General features: G+C 60.4%; 1 protein-coding gene across 1 annotated transcript in view; it reads left to right on the top strand.

Annotated features, from left to right (window-relative positions):
* The window catches only part of RBM19 (RNA binding motif protein 19), a 90,810-nt gene extending 74,545 nt beyond the window's left edge, over nucleotides 1-16,265 (top strand). Inside the window, exons 24-25 of the mRNA XM_084868270.1 lie at nucleotides 5,812-5,924; nucleotides 15,931-16,265. Coding sequence (XP_084724396.1) covers nucleotides 5,812-5,909 — 98 coding nt within the window. The 3' untranslated portion in view covers nucleotides 5,910-5,924; nucleotides 15,931-16,265. The remainder of the gene's footprint in view (nucleotides 1-5,811; nucleotides 5,925-15,930) is intronic.
* The last annotated feature ends 3,659 nt before the right edge of the window (nucleotides 16,266-19,924 follow it).

Below are 19,924 nucleotides of genomic sequence, written 5' to 3'. Positions count from 1 at the left end.
GGAGGGAGCCAGGCTCCCGGGGCCGAGTGCTCCTCCCCGCAGAGGTGATGGGGGGGCTGAGCAGGCCAGGCAGGTGTCCTCCGATCTCCGCCGCCGCCCCCCGCTCCCTGAGCCCCTCTGAGTGGTGTTTTGGAAATATTTCCAAGCGCTCGGCAATATCCTGCACACTCCTGGCCCCTTCCCCCGGGAGCGGCTGTCCGTGCGGGAAGGTACTTGCTCCCAATCCAGCTAAATTGTTATTGACTTGTGTTCTCTGCGTTCCGCAAACATTTCACTCAGCCGTCGCCAGCCAGGCCAGGATTCCCTGCTAGGGCTAACGGGGAAACCAGCTGTGCGGGCCATTTCTCCTGCTCTTCCTCATCCATCACGGAATTAAACTGACAGAAGGAGAATTTCAGAGCGACTTGAGAGGGGCAGGGGCTGGGCTCCGATTGGACGAGGCCCGGGGGCCTGGGGACCAGAGCGCTGGGACCAGGGGCAGGAGGTGGTGGGCTTCCCTCCAGGGTTGGCTGGCAGCAGGGGGCGGCCAGGTTTGTTCTGGACTCGAGGCTGGCGCAGGCCGAGAAACCGCAGGAAAACACACAGGCGAGGAGGTTATTACTGCTCCATGATCACAGGCAAAGCCAGGGGCTCTGCAGGCAGAGGAGGGAGAGAGTCAGGCTGCGTGGGCGAGCCCTCCACTGAGATCGGCCACAGATCTTTATCTTGCCTACAAGGCATGGAAACCCATGGTTTTTATTCATCACCACTCTTTTGCTATCAGGTTTGGCCTGAAATTTGAGAATTTGGCTTCTCTTGAAAAACAGGCCTGACCATCTGGTCCTGCATCCCAGTGAGCAGCGGTGGCTGTGGCCGAGGTGCACAGCTTTTCCTTTTGCTGCAGTCCGCAGCTCTCCCTATAGTCACCCACCTAGACCAGTGGTCAGCAAACTCATTATTCCACAGAGCCAAATATCAACAGAACGACGATTGAAATTTCTTTTGAGAGCCAAATTTTTTAAACTTCTTCTAATGCTACTTCTTCAAAATACACTCACCCATGATGTGGTATTTTATGGAAGAGCCACACTCAAGGGGCCAAAGAGCCGCATGTGGCTCTCGAGCCGCAGTTTGCCGACCACGGACCTAGACCACCGACTGCATCACGTGTCTGCCTGGCCCTTCAGGCCTTTGCACTTACAGATCCCAGTACAGACATCACCCCACATCGGGCCTGTGAGGCACCGTTACTGTTCCCTTCCTTTCCGCCTCTGCCCCAGCCCAGGGCCTGTGCCAGAGAAGGGGACAGGGAGCTCATGTCCACCAAGCCGCTCGGAATTGAAGGGCCCCTCCAGGCCTGCGGCAGGGAGCGCGTGCTTTCCATTCTGGCCTGCCTCCTTTTCTCTCTTCCTCTCACTGTCGCCTGGACACTCCCTCGGCTCTCTGCCTGCTGAGGGTTGGGCTAGGGTCGCCACTAGGGGGCCCTCAGCTGAGCCTGGGACCTTGGGGATCACTGTGGATCCAAGTTCAAGGCCCTGCTTCAGAGTGGTCACGTGCCTTTCCCAAAGCCCCAGAGCGGCTGCCCGCACACCTGAGGAATGGGACAAGAACATCGCCAGCTCGGGGTTTTCTGACCTCCGGCACTCGCTGACCCAGCTCCTCCCTCTCAGCCGGCAGCACCCACTGCGTCTGCAGGGTCCTCCGCTGACGGCCCCACTGCCCCCTGGGTGTCCTCACACACTCCCAGCATCGGCACCTCTGGGTGCTGTCTCCCTTTCTGCAGACAGGACTCAAATTCAGAGAAAAAGGGGGCTCCGGCTCTGCCCACCCTGGGGCCCTGCATGGCTTCCACGGCCGGTGGGTCAGTGTATCCAGTTCCAGATCCAGCACAGAGTAGATGCTCGGTGAATACTTGCTATGAATGCCTGCCGGCAGGAACCCTGAAGTCCCCAGGGAGATCAGGAGAGCAGGCGCTGTGCCCGCTTGACAGAGAGGAACACTGAGGAGTTGAGCTCCCTTCCGTCTTCAGGTCCGCTTGCTGATGCTGTGGGCCAGGAGGGGGCCCAGGTTTCACAGAGACGGGAAGGGACAGTAGCAGCTCCTATCAGTGACAGTTAAGTAGGCTAACTGTTATTAAGCACCTACTGTGTGCTAGCCCTTCCAATACTCTGAAGCACCCTGGGTGCCGGGTGCTGTGCAGTAACTGCAGACCGAGCCCGGAGAGGCGCGGCCCCTGGCGCGGGTGGCCCCGCTGGGAGCCGGGAGCAGCAGGCGTACAGCCCGCAGCCGGCTCCAGCTGGCACGCAGGCCCTCCCCACCCGGCTGTTCCCGCTGCCTGGCCTCCGGTGCCGCTCAGATGCCTTCTCCCCACTTGCCTTTCCTCAACGTTCTGCCTCCGAAACAAAACCCCACGGAGCGCTTTCTCTTGTCCTCCCGGCGGCTCCCCGCCCACCCCCTCGCGCCTTTCTCTCTGCCCGCCTGTGCCTTCCACACAGGGCGCCCGCGCCAGCCAGGGATGGCAGGGAGACATGGGCTGGCATTCTGTCAAGGAATTAATTGAAAAATAAAATCATTAGATGGGAACTCCAGAAATGCAGAATGGTGGGGGGGAAGGGGGGAGAGAGGCAAGACTGGGGGGGGGGGGGGCAGTTGGGGGCCGGCTGAGCTTTTTGTCAAGTTAATTTCTCGGGTGTGGATGTTGGGCGACATCCGCGCGTTGTTTATCTTCGGGTGCAGCTGTGACACTGAAAGGAACGCAGCTTGTTGCGTGTGTTTACTTTACACCTTTTCCCGGTTCCGCATTGTGCGTATTTGGTGAAAACCCACTGAGGCTTTGATGGCGAGGAGTGGGGTTTCTGCAGCTGTCCCGGCAAGCAGGTGCTCCGAGAGCGGCAGGGCCCCGGGGGCTGCTGGGTGGGAATTCAAGGCCTGGTGTGTCTCCTGGGGGCACCTGGGTGCCCGACCTGAGCCAGAGATGCCAGGCCCCCGAGAGGATGCTGTAAGGGCGTGCCCGGCGTGAGCCCAGACCCACACGCTGGCCCTCGCAGCACCCCCGGGAGGGGAGTCCTGTTTGCACCCCCAGTGCACAGACCCAGGGTCACTGAGCCATGAAGCGGGAGGCCTGGGACCTCAGCCAGCCTGTCTCCCAAACCCCTCACCGCACAGCGGGCAGTGGGTGCCCCGGGCCTCCATTTTCCAACCGGGGGAGAGGCGGCAGTGTGGGTCGGCCTGATGGGAGAGAGACATGTGACATCCACGCCTCTTGTGGGTCTAACAGTGACAGAGACACTGGTCCCAGCATCATCGGGACCCTGCCAGGTGCCGGCATTTCTGCTTTCACTCCTTTAATCCTCCCAACAACCCACGAGGGGTCCTTATTAATAGCGTGCCCATTTTGCAGGTGGGGAAACTGAGGCACGGGAGGGCAGAGTCCATGATAGGGCTGTGGCATTAACGCCCGAGCTCCTGAGCGGTGCTCCGAGAGGTGTTCGCGGGAAGGAGGATCCCTGGCCTGCACCAGACGGTCAGGGAGGCCTGGGGTCGGCAGAGGGTGGCCGCCGAGGAGGGCAGGGATGGAGGACTCACCATTTCCCCCCTGGTAAACACGAGGGATTGAATCTCAGACAGCGAACACGCCCCACCTGAAGTCACACAACTCGGAAGTGCTAAAGCCGCAGGCGCCTCATGCTAAAGGCAGGTGTGGCGGCCACATGCCCTTCCACAGAGCCCTGTGTGACCTTGGCCATGCCCCCGGCCCTCAGGTATGGGGTGCAGTTTGGACACTGAGGCTGCCACGTGGTCGCTGTGGGGCTCGGGGTATGCTGGTGTCTACGCCTCTGTCTTCCCACCTGGGAGAGGGGGTGCTGGTGGAACTGGTGAGAGGCTGCTGGTAAAGTGCCCATCCTGTGTGTGTTTCCTCTTCCGGCTGCGGCCCCTCCTCTGGGCCTCAGTGTCGCCAGCCAGGGGACATCCCTGCTCGCCTCTGGTTTATTTTATGGCTATCCCGACATTAACAGTTTTAATTTTAAAAAATTTACTCACTTTGTAGCTATTTATTTTTTTTTGTTCAACACATGATCACCGAACACCTACTGTGTGCTGGGCCCTGGGACACAGACACCGTCAGACAGACCCAGCCCACCCCCACCGCCGCTCCCATAGCCGGTGGCTCTGAGCGGGTGTCAGTGATTGCCTGCGGCCCTGCTATTCCCCGCTCCTATTACTGCCCACGGATTCATTTCCAGAGGCCACTGTGACCCTCAGAGGCTGGCGATTACAGGAAACCAGGAGCATGGAGGGGGGGGCTGGGGGAGGAAGCGGGCGTCTGAGCCGTGGGCTGCCGCTCGCCCCGGCCCATTCTGTCCCGTCTCTTTTCATGACTAACAATGATGGATACAGCTGCCAGGCCTCGAGGCTCCCCGGGCAGGCGGGTGGGGGGCGGGGGGCAGCCGCCCTCACCTTCCTCACCCTCGCCAAGGGGGCAGCTCGCCATGCCCCCCCTTCCCGCTCCATTTGCTCATCCCCTCATTCGTCAGATATCAGAGCCCTCACCAGGCGCCAGGCTGTGTGACACAGAGGACACAGTGGGCGGGACCGCGTCCCACACCCGGACCTGCTGCTGCAGGGAGAAGTGCAGGCGGGGCTGAGGGCAGAGGGTCCTGTTTGAGACGGTGGTCAGGGGAGTCCCTCCGAGCCCAACTCCCCCCACTCCATTTCCGTCCTGGAGGGTCAGAGGGACCAGCTGCCTTCTCCCGCCTCCCTTCGTCTCCCTGGCGCGCTCTGCCCCGGAGGCTTTCCTGAAAAGCGGAAAGACGGCTTCGGTGGGCTTGGGTTCAGTTCCTGTCTGAGGCCCCGTTCCCTCGCCTATGAGAGGCAGGAGTAATGCCCACCTGCCGGGTTGTTGAAAAGAGCCATCGTAGCGCGTAGTAGGTACTCAGTCAATGGCATTTGGGGCCAGAGGGCACATATATATTTTGCTGAGCCCACCATGCCTTTCATACGTTCATGCTGCACATCTACACCCCTCCCCCTCCCCCTCCGCTCACAGAGAACTCCTCTCATTCTTCAGCACCCAGGTCAGATCACCACCCTCTCTAAAGCCCCCCCCCCATTGTTGCTCCCTCCGTGCCTCCTCGGGGATCCTTGATGCCAGCCTGCGACCTCCAGGAAAACAGCAGCTGTCACTTGTTTCCTCAGCCACTGCCCTGGCTGGGCTGCCTCTCACCAGGCAGAGAGGCCATAACCTCTGAGCTGCTGGGTCTCCTCCCGCCCCTTCCAAATGGGGCCCCTTCCTCTGTGGGAGGAGGTGGGGAGGGGTTGGCCCCAGAGCCAAGAGTTTCTGGGCCAGAAAGAGGCAGCTCCCCAAGATGAAGCTGGAGACTAACTCACAGTGTCTCTTTTCTCTTTCTCTCCTCTCTCCTCTCCTCTCCTCTCCTCTCCTCTCCTCTCCTCTCCCCTCTTTCCCTCCCCTCCCCTCCCCTCCCCTGCCCTCCCCTCCCCTCCCCTCCCCTCCCCCCCCCCCCCCCCTCTCTCTCTCTCTCTCTCTCTCTCTCGCCTATCTATCTATCTCTCTCTCCTCTCTCTTGGTTTCTCCCCACTTCCCTCTGGCCTCCTCCCCCTTCCATGCTCTTTTTCCCCATTTACCAATTTATTTCTTCTGCATCTTCCCCTCTCACTACATCCCATTTCCCTTGCGTTCCCATTCCTCATCCCCACCCTCCATTTTGCTCCCCCTCTCCCTCCTCCCTCCCTCCCTCCCTGCCATCTCCCTCTGCCTGCCTCCAACCCCCTCGGCTGTTCTTTTCTCCTCTCGTGCCATCTGGGCACCCACAGAGCCCCCAAAGAAAAAGCGGTCTGTGGTGTTGGACGGGATCCTGGAGCAGCTGGAAGACAGCGACAACGACAGCAAGGAGCGGACCCTTCAGCTGTGAGCTGGCACCGAGCGGGTACGTGGCTGCAGGGCCCCGAGGACGGGGCAGCCGCTCCGTGGCCGTGTCCTGCCGTGGGCCGGGGGCCCGGTGCGCCGCCTGGGGGTGGGGGGTGGGAGCGGCAGGCAGCCCACCCTCCGCTGGTCCAGGGTCAGAGGGGATGACGGCCGCCCGCCGGAGCCCTGGATCCTGAGCCGCTCTGGGCCTGCAGGGGGCCGGCCCGGCTGCCTGAGGGACTCCTTCGTGGCTGCACGGGGACCTGGGAGCAGCAAAAACAACCGGCCTCCCTCAAGCCCGGTTTGCTGCGCTCACAGGCCTTCTCCGAGGTCTTGAAATGCCACAGGATCCCGTCCTGCCGGTAGGAAGGTCAGGGTACAGAGGGCCCCAGCTCACAGGAGCAAGGACCCGGGAACCCCACCGCCCAGCCTCCTCACTGACTGGGTCCCACCTCAGGGCTTTAGTGAGAAGGAAGTGCTCGGGTAACCCATAGGGGGCATCAGGCACAGTGCTTCCATCCTCGCTCTCCCTCCAGGGCTGCTGAGCTGCAGTCCCGCCTCCCGTCTGTCTATCTGTCCAAGGGGCTGCTCAGTGCCTCCGTCCTGCCCCATCCCCGTCACCTGGGACTGCAGGCCCTGCTGACCTGCTGGCCGGGCTCAGGGGCTGGGCCCTGTGAAGTGCATCCAGGTGCCAGCCCAGTGAGAAGTGTTCCAAGGCTTCTCCCAGGCGTGGGGTGCCCACTGCACACCCTCAGCCAGAGACCAGCCTCCCCCACGAGGAGGCCTGTGCCAGCACTTACCGGGGCACAGGGTATGGAGAGGAAAGACCTACAGCCCGTGCCACCTGGGTCTGAATCTCGCCATCCCCAGCTATGTGACCGCAGACCACGGCGGTCCCTGCTGGTCCTCAGCATCTCTTCCTGTGGAGTGCGGCTGTGTCCTCCCTCGGAGATGGCCCTGGGACTAAACTAGGGGTGTCGAACTCAATCAGAGAAGGGGCCAAAATCTAAAATCCAGCCTAAATCGCGGGCCGAATGGTTTACTGAACAGTCATAAACTGACAATGTCATAAACTGACAGCGGAGTGCAGTGATGACAGCGAGGTGCGGGCCACATTGCAAGGCCTGGCGGGCTGGATTTGGCCCGCGGGCCTTGTGTTTGACACATGTGGACTAAACCCATCGAGGCTCTTTCCACAGACTCTGATTACTGCTTAACGTGGGGCCTGCGGGTGGGGCTCCACGTGAGTCTAAGAGCCTCCTGCCTCTGTGTGTGAACTGGCCTGTGCATGGTAGGGGGCCAGTCTATCCAGTTCTCAGAGCGGCCTCAGGCCCACGCTGCTCTCCCCGGCCCGCTACCCTATGTCCCGGGGGCAGGCGCTCCTGAGCAGCCCCAGCTTGTCACTGCAAACCTCGTGCAGAGGAAACCACAGCCTCTGGCAGGGGCTGTAATGGGGTCGAAGGTGACCAGGCTCCCCAGCCACCGAGGGTCTCGGGGTGACAGGCCTGGGCCCGCCCATTCTTCCCTCTGCTCTGTGCAGGGCCCGTGGGACCTGCTGGTCAAACACCGGTGTTGGCCGTTCCTCTCTGTTAGAGCAGCTGTTTTGTCAGGGAAGGGGCAGGGCTGGGGATTGCCGACCCCTGTTCAGAGTCCAGCTGTCCCCGCACAGGCTGCTGTGACAGGGAACAGCGTGGGGGCGGGGCAGGGCCTGGCTAGCCTCCTTGTTGTTATCATCATCATCATTCTGGAGTGAAGGCAGGTGTAGCTAGCGAGGTCATAATAAAGTAAAACCAGGTCAGAACTGGGCCCGGCCCACAGGAGGTGCCCGTCTCGCCCCTTTGGGAAGAGGGGCGCCTGTTAGGAGAAAAGCATCCGTCAGTGTGCAGGGTGACCTGGGGAAACCTGTGGCGACAGACAGTCCCCAGGGAGGTGAGCGCCGAGAGCTGTGGGGATGGGCTCTGTCAGGTGTGAAGTGGTAATGGGACTTCAGAGGTCTGGGAGAAATGAAGGCCCAGGGAACCGAGTGCCACCCGGGGCCCCTGATGCCTGTGTAGGCTGGTGTGGGGGCGGGAGGCAGGCTGGTCCCCTTGGCAGAGGGGTCCTTCACCCCATGGCCGGGACAGAGCCGGGGAGAGAATGTGATGGAGGAAGAATGGAGCGGGCTCCTGGGAGAGCAGAGGGGAGATGGAGCCTGGATCACAGGGTTCACCCCCCAACAGCCGTGGGGCGGTGTCTGGGTATACAGGGGAGGCCTCCTCCTTGGGCAACGCCAGCTGCATCCTCCGGCAGGCCGGCACTCAGGCCGGGGCCGAGGGAAGGATCAGGAGGCCACAGGGAGCCCAGGCTCCAGCGGAAGCACCTCAGATTCGGAGGGCGCCAGGCCTGTTGCTTCTCAGAACGGGGGGGCGGGAAGGCCAGAGGCAGAGGCTGGCAGAGCCATCTGCTGATCCTCACTCCAGGTGGCCATCCATCCGTCCATCCGTCCGTCAGTCCATCTGTCCGTCCGTCCATCCACTCAACACTCAGCAGGTGCCCCGGTGTGCGAGGCCCTGGTGGGCACCTGGGATACAGGGTTAGAGACGCTGGCCTGTCCCCAGGCCCAGGGACCCACAGCCAGGCCGAGGACAGCCCCCCGCGGCCTCTGCCGTGTTTCCTCTCGCCGCCTCCCCGGCCGGTTTGTCTTTCGTGGCCGCCCGCCTGGCAGCGCCGCTGGCCGCCGCCTTCGGAGAGGATTAGCGCCCGCCGCGCACGCAGGCTTTGCTGAACAGCGCCGAGCTCGGTTTCAACATCTAATTCAATTTGTTCTGCCGAGATTGAAATATGAAATGGTTGCCAGTCAAAACGTTCAAAGGACGGCGAGCGCCGGGTGAAATTTAAATTTTAATGAAAATGACTTTAACCCTTTGGTGGGCCTCGCAGAAGTGGGACACACTCCATCCGGAAAACGCCCCTCGGGGTCTCCGCCCGCTTCTCTGCGGAGCGTCACTCACAATAGTAGTCTTTCCCCAGCAGTATCCGCACTGAAAGATGAGGAACTCCTGCTTGATGATCATTTGTTCCCCGCTTTGCCCCAGGCGTTGAAGTAGACACCTTCCCATCCATGACCTTTGCCAGCCCTGAGCAGACAAGCACGGCCCGTTAGATGCCCTCGGACCCCTGGCTCCTCCTTGGCCCCTGTGCCAGCAGGAATGAGGGTCTGTGTTGTGGCTTCCCGTCTGTCCTCCCTCCGGTTGTGAACCCCAGGCGAGCAGAGACGCATCGCCTGCCTGGTGGGAGGGAGGTGCTGGCCAGCATAGATGAAAGAAGGAACCACGTCTTCCTCCCAGCAGCTGTGGGCAGTGCCATGGAGCTCAGAGAGGCGGTCACACTCCCCAGGGGGCACCGCACGGGGGCTGGCACCCAGCTCCACAGAGCGGAAGCCCGGGTTCCTTCTGCTCTCCCGTCTCCCGGGTAGTAGCAGGCGGTGCAGGAGAGCCTGGCCCCGTGCCAGTGCTGTCCCTGGCTGGGTGTGCGCTCAGCATGGGGTGGCCCTGGCACCCTGGGGTGCAGGGACTCAGAGCTGTGGATCCCAGAAGAACGTAAGACACCTGGTGCGTGCGTCCCACGGTGTTTGCTAAGCCTGAGCTGCAGTGGTATAAAGGAAATTACTAAGATCATAATATAAGTGGTAAACCAGGGACATGAATGGTCTAAACCAGTGATCGGCAAACTGCGCCTCTCGAGCCACATTTTGTGGCGCTGTTGACTGAGTTTGATGACCACTGACCTAGACTCTTGATTCCAATAATTACAGTCTGTTGTTCCTTGTGATTAAGCCCTCTCCCAGTGGTCAGCAAACTCATGAGTCAACAGAGCGGCAAACCTCAGCTCGCGAGCCGCAGTTTGACAACCACTGGTCTAAACCAGGCATTGGCAAACACGGCCCAGCCGCTGCCTGTTTGTGTAAATGGCATTTTATTAGCACAAGCCACACCCATGGGCTTTCGTCCTGTTCAGGCTGCCTCCCCCTCGGCGGCGGCGGCAGCAGCTGTGGGCCACAAAGCTGAGGTGTGACCAGCGGGCCCTTCACGTCAAGTGTGCGGGGCCTGAGGGAAGCCCCCTGGTTTGACAGCTCAGAGGTCAGACCCGAGAGGGCGAGTGGCTTCGACTCGGTCACGCTGTGGCTGAACTTTCCACCGTGTGGCCTTCACCCTCCTCCACGGAGCCAGGCCCCTGGGCTTCGATCCCCGCTCTGCCGCTCACCAGCAGCCTGACCTTGAGCAGCTCCTTGACCTCTGAGAGCCTCAGTGTCCCCACCTGTGAGCTGAGCGCCAGCAGCCCCGGCTCACGGGATGTGAGGGTTAAACGAGTGGGCGGTGAGCACTGTACCAGCGTTCGCTGTTTTATTCCCCCCACCCCAGCACCAAGGAGTAGCCCCCACTCCCACGGAAGGCTCTCGCCCTCACCACCACTGGGAGGCCACGGTGCTCCATCCCCCTAACAACCCCACTTCCGCTAATTGCAGCTTTTATGAAAGCGCCCCCCTGGCACCACAGCGCCCCGTCCTTGGGTGCGGCCAGCGGCAGGCATTTTTCTGTTGTGCCTGTTTCCAGTGGCAGCTGCCCCCACCTTCCCTGGGAACTGTCAGGAGATCCCCTTCTCCCGGTCCCCAAAAAGATTCCAGGTGATACCGCTGGAGACACACACACACACACACACACACACACCCATGTCTGCACGTCACCCTGAGCTTTGCAGAGCCCTCTCCCAGTCGGGAGCTTGGCTGTCTCAGCCGAGTCAGAAGGTGGAGACGGCCCCCTCGCTGGCTGCACAGGCGAGGTGAGGTGAGCGCCAAGGCTAACGTTCCGGGAAGACGCCGCAGGGAGGCCCCTTCCCTCCCGGCATCCCCCCCGGCCAGGGCTCCACACTCAGACTTCCTCTCCTCCCCTGGCTTTGCAGGGAAATGGTGGCCACGCAGCACACGCTGGACACCCTGGTTCTGGTCGTGGTTCTCAGACCGCCCCAGAGGACTGGGATAGGGGTCAAGTGGGTTGAACCCCAAGCCCTTAACTACCCCACCCCCCACCTCTGGTATTTCTACGCATGGATAGGATAAGCATCTCACTGCAACAGTTTTGAGCCCCAATGTGTCTTGTGGACCCCAAAGTGCAAGCCAGCCTCTTCATCCAGACCCCCAGCCAGAGCCCCAGCCACTACAAAGCAGGGGGGGGGGGGGCAGCGGCCAGGGGCCTGCGGAGGCGCTGTGTTGGTCAGACCAGGTGGCAGCGGTTAAGATGAGGCTGACCTCTCTCGGGACAGTGCGGGCACTGCCTGGCCATCCTGGTGTTTTCTAGATCAGTGTGTGCCCATTTCTGCCTTTGGAGCTAAATGAGAACGGAACCCCGTGTGAGCATCTACCAAAGATCCACACTAGAGGCGATTCTTTCTTTGTTTTGGTTCTGGGAGAAAGCGACCCCTCAAGCTCCCGTGGTTCTAAGCCCAAGAAGAGCTTAAGGCACAGCAGTTGTCAGGGAACACCCCAAAGAAACACATGCGCTCCCTGCCCATTGGCCAAAGCAAGGCACGTGGCAGAGCCCCCGAAGATGGGGCGTGGGTGGGCGGGGTGGGTGAGTGCTGGAGCCCAGGTTGTCTAGAGAAATGGGCCTTCAGAGAGCTTCATTGCCAAGACTGGGGACATGCCTGCCGGCAGGTGCCCATATAGAAGGGACCATCAGGCTGATTGCCGCCTGTTGGAAGGCCCTGTGCTCATTGCCCACCCGCCCCCCCCCCCACCCCTTTAAAACGTGCTCAGGTCTTCCCACAGTCAGACCCTGTTCATGTTGTTCCTGAGACTCGTCTGCTCAAACCCGTCTTCCCTGGGGAACTTTTGGCTTTAGAAATCAGAGTTTCAGAGTTTGGGTCCTGGCTGGGCGGCTGGTTAGCTAGGGTGCCATCCCCTGCACCAGAAGGCGACGGGGGGGGGGGGGGGAGGGGGCGGTTGATTCCCAGTTGGGGCAAGTACCCAGGATGTGGGTCTGGGACGCAGAAGGCACATATGGAGGCAACCGATTGGTGTTTCTCTCCTTTCTGTAAAAAGCAAAGTAACTCAGATTTGGGATTTAGCTGCATTTCTCTGCATCGTGGTTCCTCTCTAATCCCTACACCTTTTCTGCTCCCAGCTGGTGCAGCCTTGTTTCGGGGCGCGGGGGGGTGGGTAAAAGATACCTTCTCTTCTCTGAGAAACCCAAACTTTAATTCTCCTGTTCAGCGTTAGGGATCCGCCCGGAAGAACATACACTTATTCTTCCCACCCCCAGCAAAGCAGCCCTCGGGGAGGGGTGCAGTGGGCAGGAGCATTTTCTCTGAGTTGCCGGTCAGATACTGTACGTCTTGTCTGGAACTCTCCGCTTCAGAGAAGCCTCTGGACCCTCAAGATGGGGCACTTCCCAGCACCCCAGGCCCGAGGGGGGGTGGGGGTCGGGGAGCTCTGGCCAGAGCACAGGCCTGAGAGCCCCTGTCTGGACGCTGCTTTCCAGGCTCCAGGCTCTGCACCCGCTTCCTCTCGGCGGGGGAGCAGGTGCCAGGCCCGGGCATGCTTTACTGAACGCCGCCCTGTGCCAGGCCCAGGCCCCTGTGGAGCTCTGCCCCAAACCCCAGAAACGGGACCGTCACCCACCCAGAGCGGGAGGTCCTGCTGGCACCTCCTGGTCTGCGGCCCCCGTCCCCCCCAAGCTGCGTGTCCTGCCGGGGGGCCGCTGCAGGTGGGCGGCTCAGATCCGTCCTCACCGCCTCCTCCCCGAGGCAGGCGTCACGTGGCAGCCGAGTGAGGTTTCAGATGTATCCACTCATGAATATCAATCAGGCCCGGTAATTCACAGTAAGTGCGATCCAGATTGACTAATAAGCAAGGCTTTCACCCCAAACTGGGTCTGGGGACGGGCAGGTGTGGGCACGACGTGACCAGAATCGAAAACCCCGCCGCCGAGCTGCAGATGGCGGTGGTCCTGAGGGGCTGCCGGACAGCCCGGGAGCCGGGTCCCCTCCCAGCAGCAGCCAGCGCCCTGGGCTGGGAGCAGGCTCTGGGCCCCGGGACCCTGCGGGTTCCTCTGCCCGCTGAGAGCCTCGCTGGACCCTCCTGACCACGGTGGTGGGGGCCAGGCAGACACCCAGGAAAGGGGTTACCCGGGGCAGGCCCTCGCCAAGAAGGTCCTGAGGGGCAGGTGGAGCCCGGTGTGAGCACTTCCCACGGGTGCCTCGCTCCTCCCCCCCTCCACCCCATCCCACCCCACGGCGTGTGGTCATCAGCTCTGCTGCTTGTGAGCTCTGTGAGCCAGGAGGTGAGGGAGTCTTGTGCCTCCATCACAGACACGCCTGTGTCCGTCCGTGACAGGCGTGACAGCATCAGGCAGAGAGGAAGGCTGCAGGTGGGGCGGGTAGCGGGAAGGTCCCTGCGAGGATCTGGGAGGAAGCCGGCCCCGCACGGCAGCCGCTGCGGGGATCATCTTTGTTCCCTGAGCTGCTCTGCAGCCCCAGCGGCTCCTGAGCAGATGCCAGGGCAGCTCCAGATTCCGAGGCCTGAACTGCAGAGACGGGCAGCGTTCAGGGGGCCTTGGGGATGGCCGAGCCCACTGGCAGCTGCTGCTAATTTGTATTTGCATCTCAAGTGTGTGCCGGGCGGCCGTCCTCTCCGCCCGCCCTCGGGGTGGCGAGGAGTGGCCTTCGGAGCTCGGAGGCCCTGCCCACGCCTCCCAGGAGACACTGGGTAGTTTCTCATTTTCCCCTTGAGCAGTTCCACAGCCCAGTTCAACCTGCAGTGGGGCTCCCGGGCTGGGGAAGGAGGCGGGTGAGGAACAAATCCACCCCACACGGGGCCGGGCCGGGCGGCCAGGCGTGCTGGGCGATGCCCCCAACAGCAGCAGAGGCGAACCAGGAAGAGCCCCAGGGAAAGTGGCTTCCATACAGCCTGCCCCTCCCGGCCGGGGGAGTACCCCCAGCTACAGGGGTGCCCCCAACACGTAGGTCCCGCTTAGCAGCAAACTGCCCAAGACCCGTTCCGGCTCCTTTGAAAGCAGAGGCTCGCCCCTAAGCTTCTCCAGGTCCGCCTCCCCGTGGCTTAGTGCAGAATTCTTCGGGTTGGGACACTCGAGTGGCCGTTGGAGGGGCCACGTCACGTTTATCAAGACCGTAGCTGAGAGCCTCCCCTGAGCTAGGTCCTTGTTCATGCCTGTCCGGAGCCTGTGCATGGGCCGCCTGGACCCATTTCCAGATGCAGCAGCTGAGGCTCAGGGACATGGAGAGCCTGCCCAGGTTCAGAAACAGCCGTCGGGCTTCCGACCAGGGTCTGTCTGACTCCAAAGCCAGTGCCCTTCCCAGAAAGCACCCTGATGTGGTGGGAGCAGCGAGGGGAAGAACGGCCCCTCTGTGCCCAGCGTCTTGGAAAGCGTCTCCCGCCCGCGTGCTGGGCAGCGCGTCCTGACAGCATCGCTGCCTCTGGGCCCTCGGCCCCGGCGGCTTCCGGTCAGCGGAACAGCTGGAATGAGGCCCTCGCAGGGCCTGCCAGGCCCAGGGGCAGCCGGACGCCACAGATGGGCTCCAGGTGTTCCTCTCCCCATCGGGGCTCCGGGAGCCGCTCCGACCAGGTGCCGTCGGATGGGGCTGCGAGCCTCCGTGTCCCCGCCCGCCTTTGCCCCCCGTCTCCGGCCTCGGGATGGGGCTCACAGGTCTGTTCTGTCTAGTCCTTGGCCCTTGTGTCCAAGCCTCTGCTCAGATGCGGCCCATCCAGGCAGCCCTCCCTCTCACCCTGGACCGAATCCACTCATTTTCTTGGCAGTTGCCACATTCTGACACGCTTTCTACTTGTTTATTGTTCCTTCCTCCTCTCTCCCCCAACTAGACTGTCCCATGAGGGCAGGTGGGCCCGGAATAGTGTCTGGGGCAAAGACAAGTAGAATTGATCCTGATTGGAGAACCTGTTAGATTGTTAAAGTGCGGCTTCTGCCTTCTAAAGTCAGAACAACCCTGCAAGGTGAATCTTATCCCCACTTCACAGATGAGAAGACTGAGGCCTGGGGCTGGATATTGAGGCCATGAAATCGGTCGCCTGCACAAATGCCCCATCTCTCCCTTCAGTGCGGCTGGCAGCAGGAAACTTTCTTATCCAACAAGGAGGGTCATTGACTCTTGGCCAGCCACCGCTTTCTTAAGGAATAAAATCAAGAAGTGGGAAACTCGGCTGGCCTCTGGGGCTCGGAGCCTCAGGCCGGGCTCAGCTGCTGTCTGTGCGGAGCGGAGCAGAGAAGCCGGGGCCTGGGGGTTTGCTCGCAGACAGCGGGCTGAGGTCCGCGCCTGGCCTCACTTAGAATTCAGCCGTTAGATCGCTGTCTTCTCTCTGATGGCCGGGAGTGATTGACACTTACAAATTACCCAGCCGAAAGTGTCGAGTCTTTGACCCCTGAGTAACATCTTTGGCAAGCCTGAGACTTGCCAGCATTTTGTCATCTAATTACTACAAATCCCTTGAAAATTCACTGGCTGGTGAATTTTTAATGCGGGGCAATTTCAATGTGATGCATTGCCCAGATGGGTCCTTGCCTTCCCCATCTCTCTCTTTTCCTCTTCTCTCTCTCTCTCTCTCCATCCCTCTTGGCTTAACTTGAATCATCTCAAACTTCTGAATGGGGCTCCCGCCCTGGATGTCGGGGGAGCTGTCGGAGGTGCTGGGCCTCTGCCTCCTAGCTTTACGTGCTCCGTTCTCCAGAAATGTGCGCACAGACGGTCCCCAGGGAAATGTCCACTCCTGCCTCCGGGACAGCACGTGGGGCTGCCTGCCTCACCCCCCAAATCTCCACACGCATGTGTACACACACACACACACACACACACACACCTAGCACAACCGACCGGGCAGCACCCATCCACCGGCCTCCTTCACAGCACACCTTGGTTCTCCCTGGGCACATGGGCAGAGCTGTCCGGAAGGCTGGTGCTGTCACACTGAGTCTCCAGCAAAGCGTGTGTCCCTCATCCTCCTCCTTTCACTTGCTCTTTAGATCGCTGGACGACGGTGCTCCCAGAGGGAGGACACGAGCCTGAGCCTCCCACTCGGGTGCCTGGACAGCCTCCTGCCTCCGACCCCGAGCGGGAAGCCGGACTTCCTGCGTCCACGCACCACGCTGACCTGCTGGTGCTGCAGAACGAACCGGACCTTGGACCCTCCAGCAGCTGTGGGGGCAGGACCTGGCTCCGAGTGGGGGTGAAAAGTGGCCCCCGATGCTGTGTGGTTTTTATATACGCCGCCCGGGCCCCCCCACCACCACCACCACCTTTGATATGTATATCGGATTTTTACTTCTAAATACAGAAGCAAGGTGCCTTTTAAACCCTGCAGCCCGCTGTGGGGACCTCCTCAATGACAACACAGAGGGGCAAACCTGGGCCACCGGCCTATCGGCCCGCCCTCTCCACCCCTCCCCTCCCCCCTATTCACGGGAACGAGGGCCTGCCTTTCAGCCCGGATTCTGGTTACATGTGTACACGGCTGATAAAATATTCCACTTCACCCCTCTCCCCGCGGGACCTGCCGTCTTACGGGAGAAGGGTTTGTATGACAGCGACCGCGACAGCCTGCGTGTCGCCTGGAAACGCGTGGGGGTGGGGTGGCTGTCACTCGGCTCCTTTATTCCGATTCCTCTTGTGGTTCTGATAACACATCGCTGGAGAGAGGAGCCAGGCCTCCTCCCCGGGCTCCCCAAGGCCCCTGTGCTCGCCCTCCATCCTTGAGGGCTGTGACCAAGGTCCCCGTGGACCTCACCTGGGGTCACAGGGCAGGCAGAGGTCGGCTGTTGGTGCTGAGTGTTTGTGCCCACTGCCCTTGGACACCCTCAGACGCTGGGCCAGAGCAGGGTCTGGGTGGGGGGCGTCCCAGAGAAACCAACTGGCAGATGGACACGGCCAGCTGATGGAGGCAGGGCTGGGCGGGCCCGTGGAGGGGGTAGGTGTCACGGCTGCTGAGCTCTTCCCGGGGAAGGAGACAGCAGTCTGGGGTTCTGCCCAGACGACCCGGAAATGACTCAGGAGCCTCCGAAGGGCCTCCTGCTTCTTCCTCCCACTTGGTCCTCTGTGTCTGGCTCACTAGTCAGTGGAGTTCTTCAAATCCAGAGGCACTCGGGGTGGGGTGGGGGGGCTTACACAGCAACAGCGGACTTAGCTCTGAGGCCCGAGAGCAAGGACTTAATGCTCCGCAGTGAGCGCTGCCCCTGGTGAGCTCTGCCATGGGCCGGGCTCGGGCCGGGCTCCGAGGGGCAGAGCCCACAGCCTGCACCGGAAGGAGCTCCGAGGAGGGTGCGGGGCTATCAGGCAGGAACGGACTGAGTGTCACCTGGGCGGACGCATCTTCTGAAAGACGGGAAGAAGGTGGGGTTCGGGCAGGAAGGCGGCATTAACAAGCACCCACTAGGCGCCAGGCACCAGGTGGCAAAGATGAGAGAAGGCCTGGCCTTGGAAGGTTCAAGTTTAGTAGGTGTGACCTTTGCATGAAGTTGACCTCTTATTTATTTTAAATATATTTTTATTGATTTCAGAGAGGAAGGGAGGGGGAGAGCGAGAGAGACATTCATGATGAGAGAATCATTGATTGGCTGCCTCCTGCACACCCCACACAGGATCGAGCCTGCAACCGGGCATGTGCCCTTGACTGGAACCGAACCCAGGACCCTTTAGCCCACAAGCCCACTGAGTTTGGCTCTATCCACTGAGCCAAACCGGCTAGGGCTGGAGGTGACCTTCTAGAAGGAGGGCATCAGGGGGGGAAGGTTGTTGGCCCTCATGAACAAGTACCCACGTGCCCACCAAGACCCCTCCAGCCTGGCTGATGGCTCGGGGGGAGGGGGGAGGGAGGGGACAGCAGGGGAGCCTTTTCCAAACAAAGGTGACTTACAGCCCGCTCGCTCCTTGGCCGGGAGATTAGCCCGACCTAGCCACCCTGGGCGGGCCCGTGGAGGGGGTAGGTGTCACGGAAGGAAACGCAGACGAGAGAACTGGAATAATTTATCCCGTCATCTGTCACCTGTCTGCTGAGCCGCCATCCCAGCCTCGTCCTCAAGACAGGAATGAAGCAAAGAGGCTGGTGGGCAACGGAAACGAGTCCTTATTTTTATTCCCCGAAAAGTCTCTGCTTTTTCCTTCTGGCTCTGTTTTGGGTTTCTTGGGTGTGTGTGTGTGTTTGTGTGCACGCATGCATGCGCACTCGTTTTCCTCTAAGGAGTGCTGTTAGAAGCATTTAAAGTCCTGGGCCTATTTGAGCCGTGGTCCCCACTTCACAGTACCTGCCAATGGTTCTGAGACGCTCGGCATACTTGTCATTCCCTCGGTAAATACTGGGAGCCGGGCACTGCTCTTTGCCCGCAGACACGTGGCCAGGGCAGCCAGCTCTACGTCCTTGGGTCTCATGGGGAAGAGCCGATCAACCAGGAGCAAATAAATGCCTCGTTCCAGGTCGGGATGAGGGCTAGAGACGCCCACGCCAAAGAAGTGACACTTAAGGCAAGACTTGAAGACAGAGAAGCCACCCGTGGGTGCTGAGCATGGCAGTGGGTGAGCAGCATCTCGGGCAGAGAAGCAAGTTCAAAGGCAGCAGGAGGACACAGCTTGAGGACTTGGAGGTGGCCAGGGTTCCCGGAACAGTGGGTGATGTAAGAGGGAACTTGGCCCTAGCTGGTTTGGCTCAATGGATAGAGCCGTCTCGGATGGCAAACGGAACCTGCTGTTGTAATCCCTCCACTTCCGGTTCCATGTGTGCTCGGCAGGGCAGAGGGGAAACGAGTCAGGACAGACAGGTCCTGACTTTACCTGCAATCCTGACCTCACCAAAGCGAGGTGGTAGACAGACATCTTCCTGCCGTGGGAGGAAGACAGCTTTCCCGGGTTTATTCGCCTTGAACCTCGAAGGGGGGAGGGCCGAGGTGGTGGAGAAAGAAGAGGGGAGGAGTTTGCCTGGGCTCCGAAGAGGCCCTCGCACTGGCCCTGGCCTCCCAGGGCCTGAGGCACGTTGTGACAATAAACGTGTGTAATAGGAAAGAAAAATTATCAGAATGAGCAAATTATGTACACAGTGATAGGAGGAGAAAAAAAGAACATTTATTCAGCGTTGCGTGTGCTCTCCGGAGGCCCGCATAATTCTTGTCAAGCGGAGGTGTGCACTGAAACAGAAATCGTACAACTGCCACCAGGCTGGAGGTGAGGCTGCACAAATCACATGACAGACAGGGACTGGATGGGGGTGTGTGGACCCTGGTTCCCAGAATCCAGCAGCAGGCCGGTCCCGGTCCTGCCCCTCCGTCTAGTCCCAGCTGAGGGCCTCGAGGAGCCGCCATGGGGCTAAGAGAAACTATCACGCCCCAGGCGAGGGCACCAATGCAGCTGCTCGCTGTCTGAGCCAGTGGCATGTTGACATTCAATCAACAGACACTTGCTGAAGACCTACTGTGTACATACTGTCTGGGGTGTTGGAGTCATCTAAGACCAAAGGATTATTAACATAAAAGATGGATGTCAAGGAAGCTGCCGGGACTTAGAACCAAGAACATTCTAGCCTGGCCCGTGTGGCTCAGTGGTTGAGTATCAACCTAGAAACCAAAAGGTCACAGTTTGATACCCCATCAGGGCACGTGCCGGGTTGTGTGCTCAATCGCCAGTAGAGGGTGTGCAGGAGGCAGCTGGTCAATGATGTTTCCCTCCCATCAATGGTTCTATATCCCTCTCTCTCTAAAACCAATAAAAACATTTTAAAAAAAAACAAACCTAGGGTCCTCATAGGTTTAAAAAAAAAAAAAAAAAAAGACATTCTAACTGCCACTCTCTGCTGGGAACAACTGTCTGTCTCTCAAGCAGGACATGGTCAGGCTTTGCCTAGAAAGCTCCAGATGTGGCATAAAGGCTAAAGGTCAAACTGCTGTCGGCATTAACCTCATCTGGACCACTTCAGGATAGAGCAATTGCAGGAAGTGCCCCAAGGCTGTGCCCTCTGCCCTGGGGGTCATTGAGAAT

Source organism: Pipistrellus hanaki, assembly GCF_964339955.1.
Source record: "Pipistrellus hanaki genome assembly, chromosome: 19".
Classification (NCBI taxonomy): domain Eukaryota; kingdom Metazoa; phylum Chordata; class Mammalia; order Chiroptera; family Vespertilionidae; genus Pipistrellus; species Pipistrellus hanaki.
Note: the sequence above shows the minus strand (reverse complement) of the source record. Positions and strands in the feature narration are given on the sequence as shown.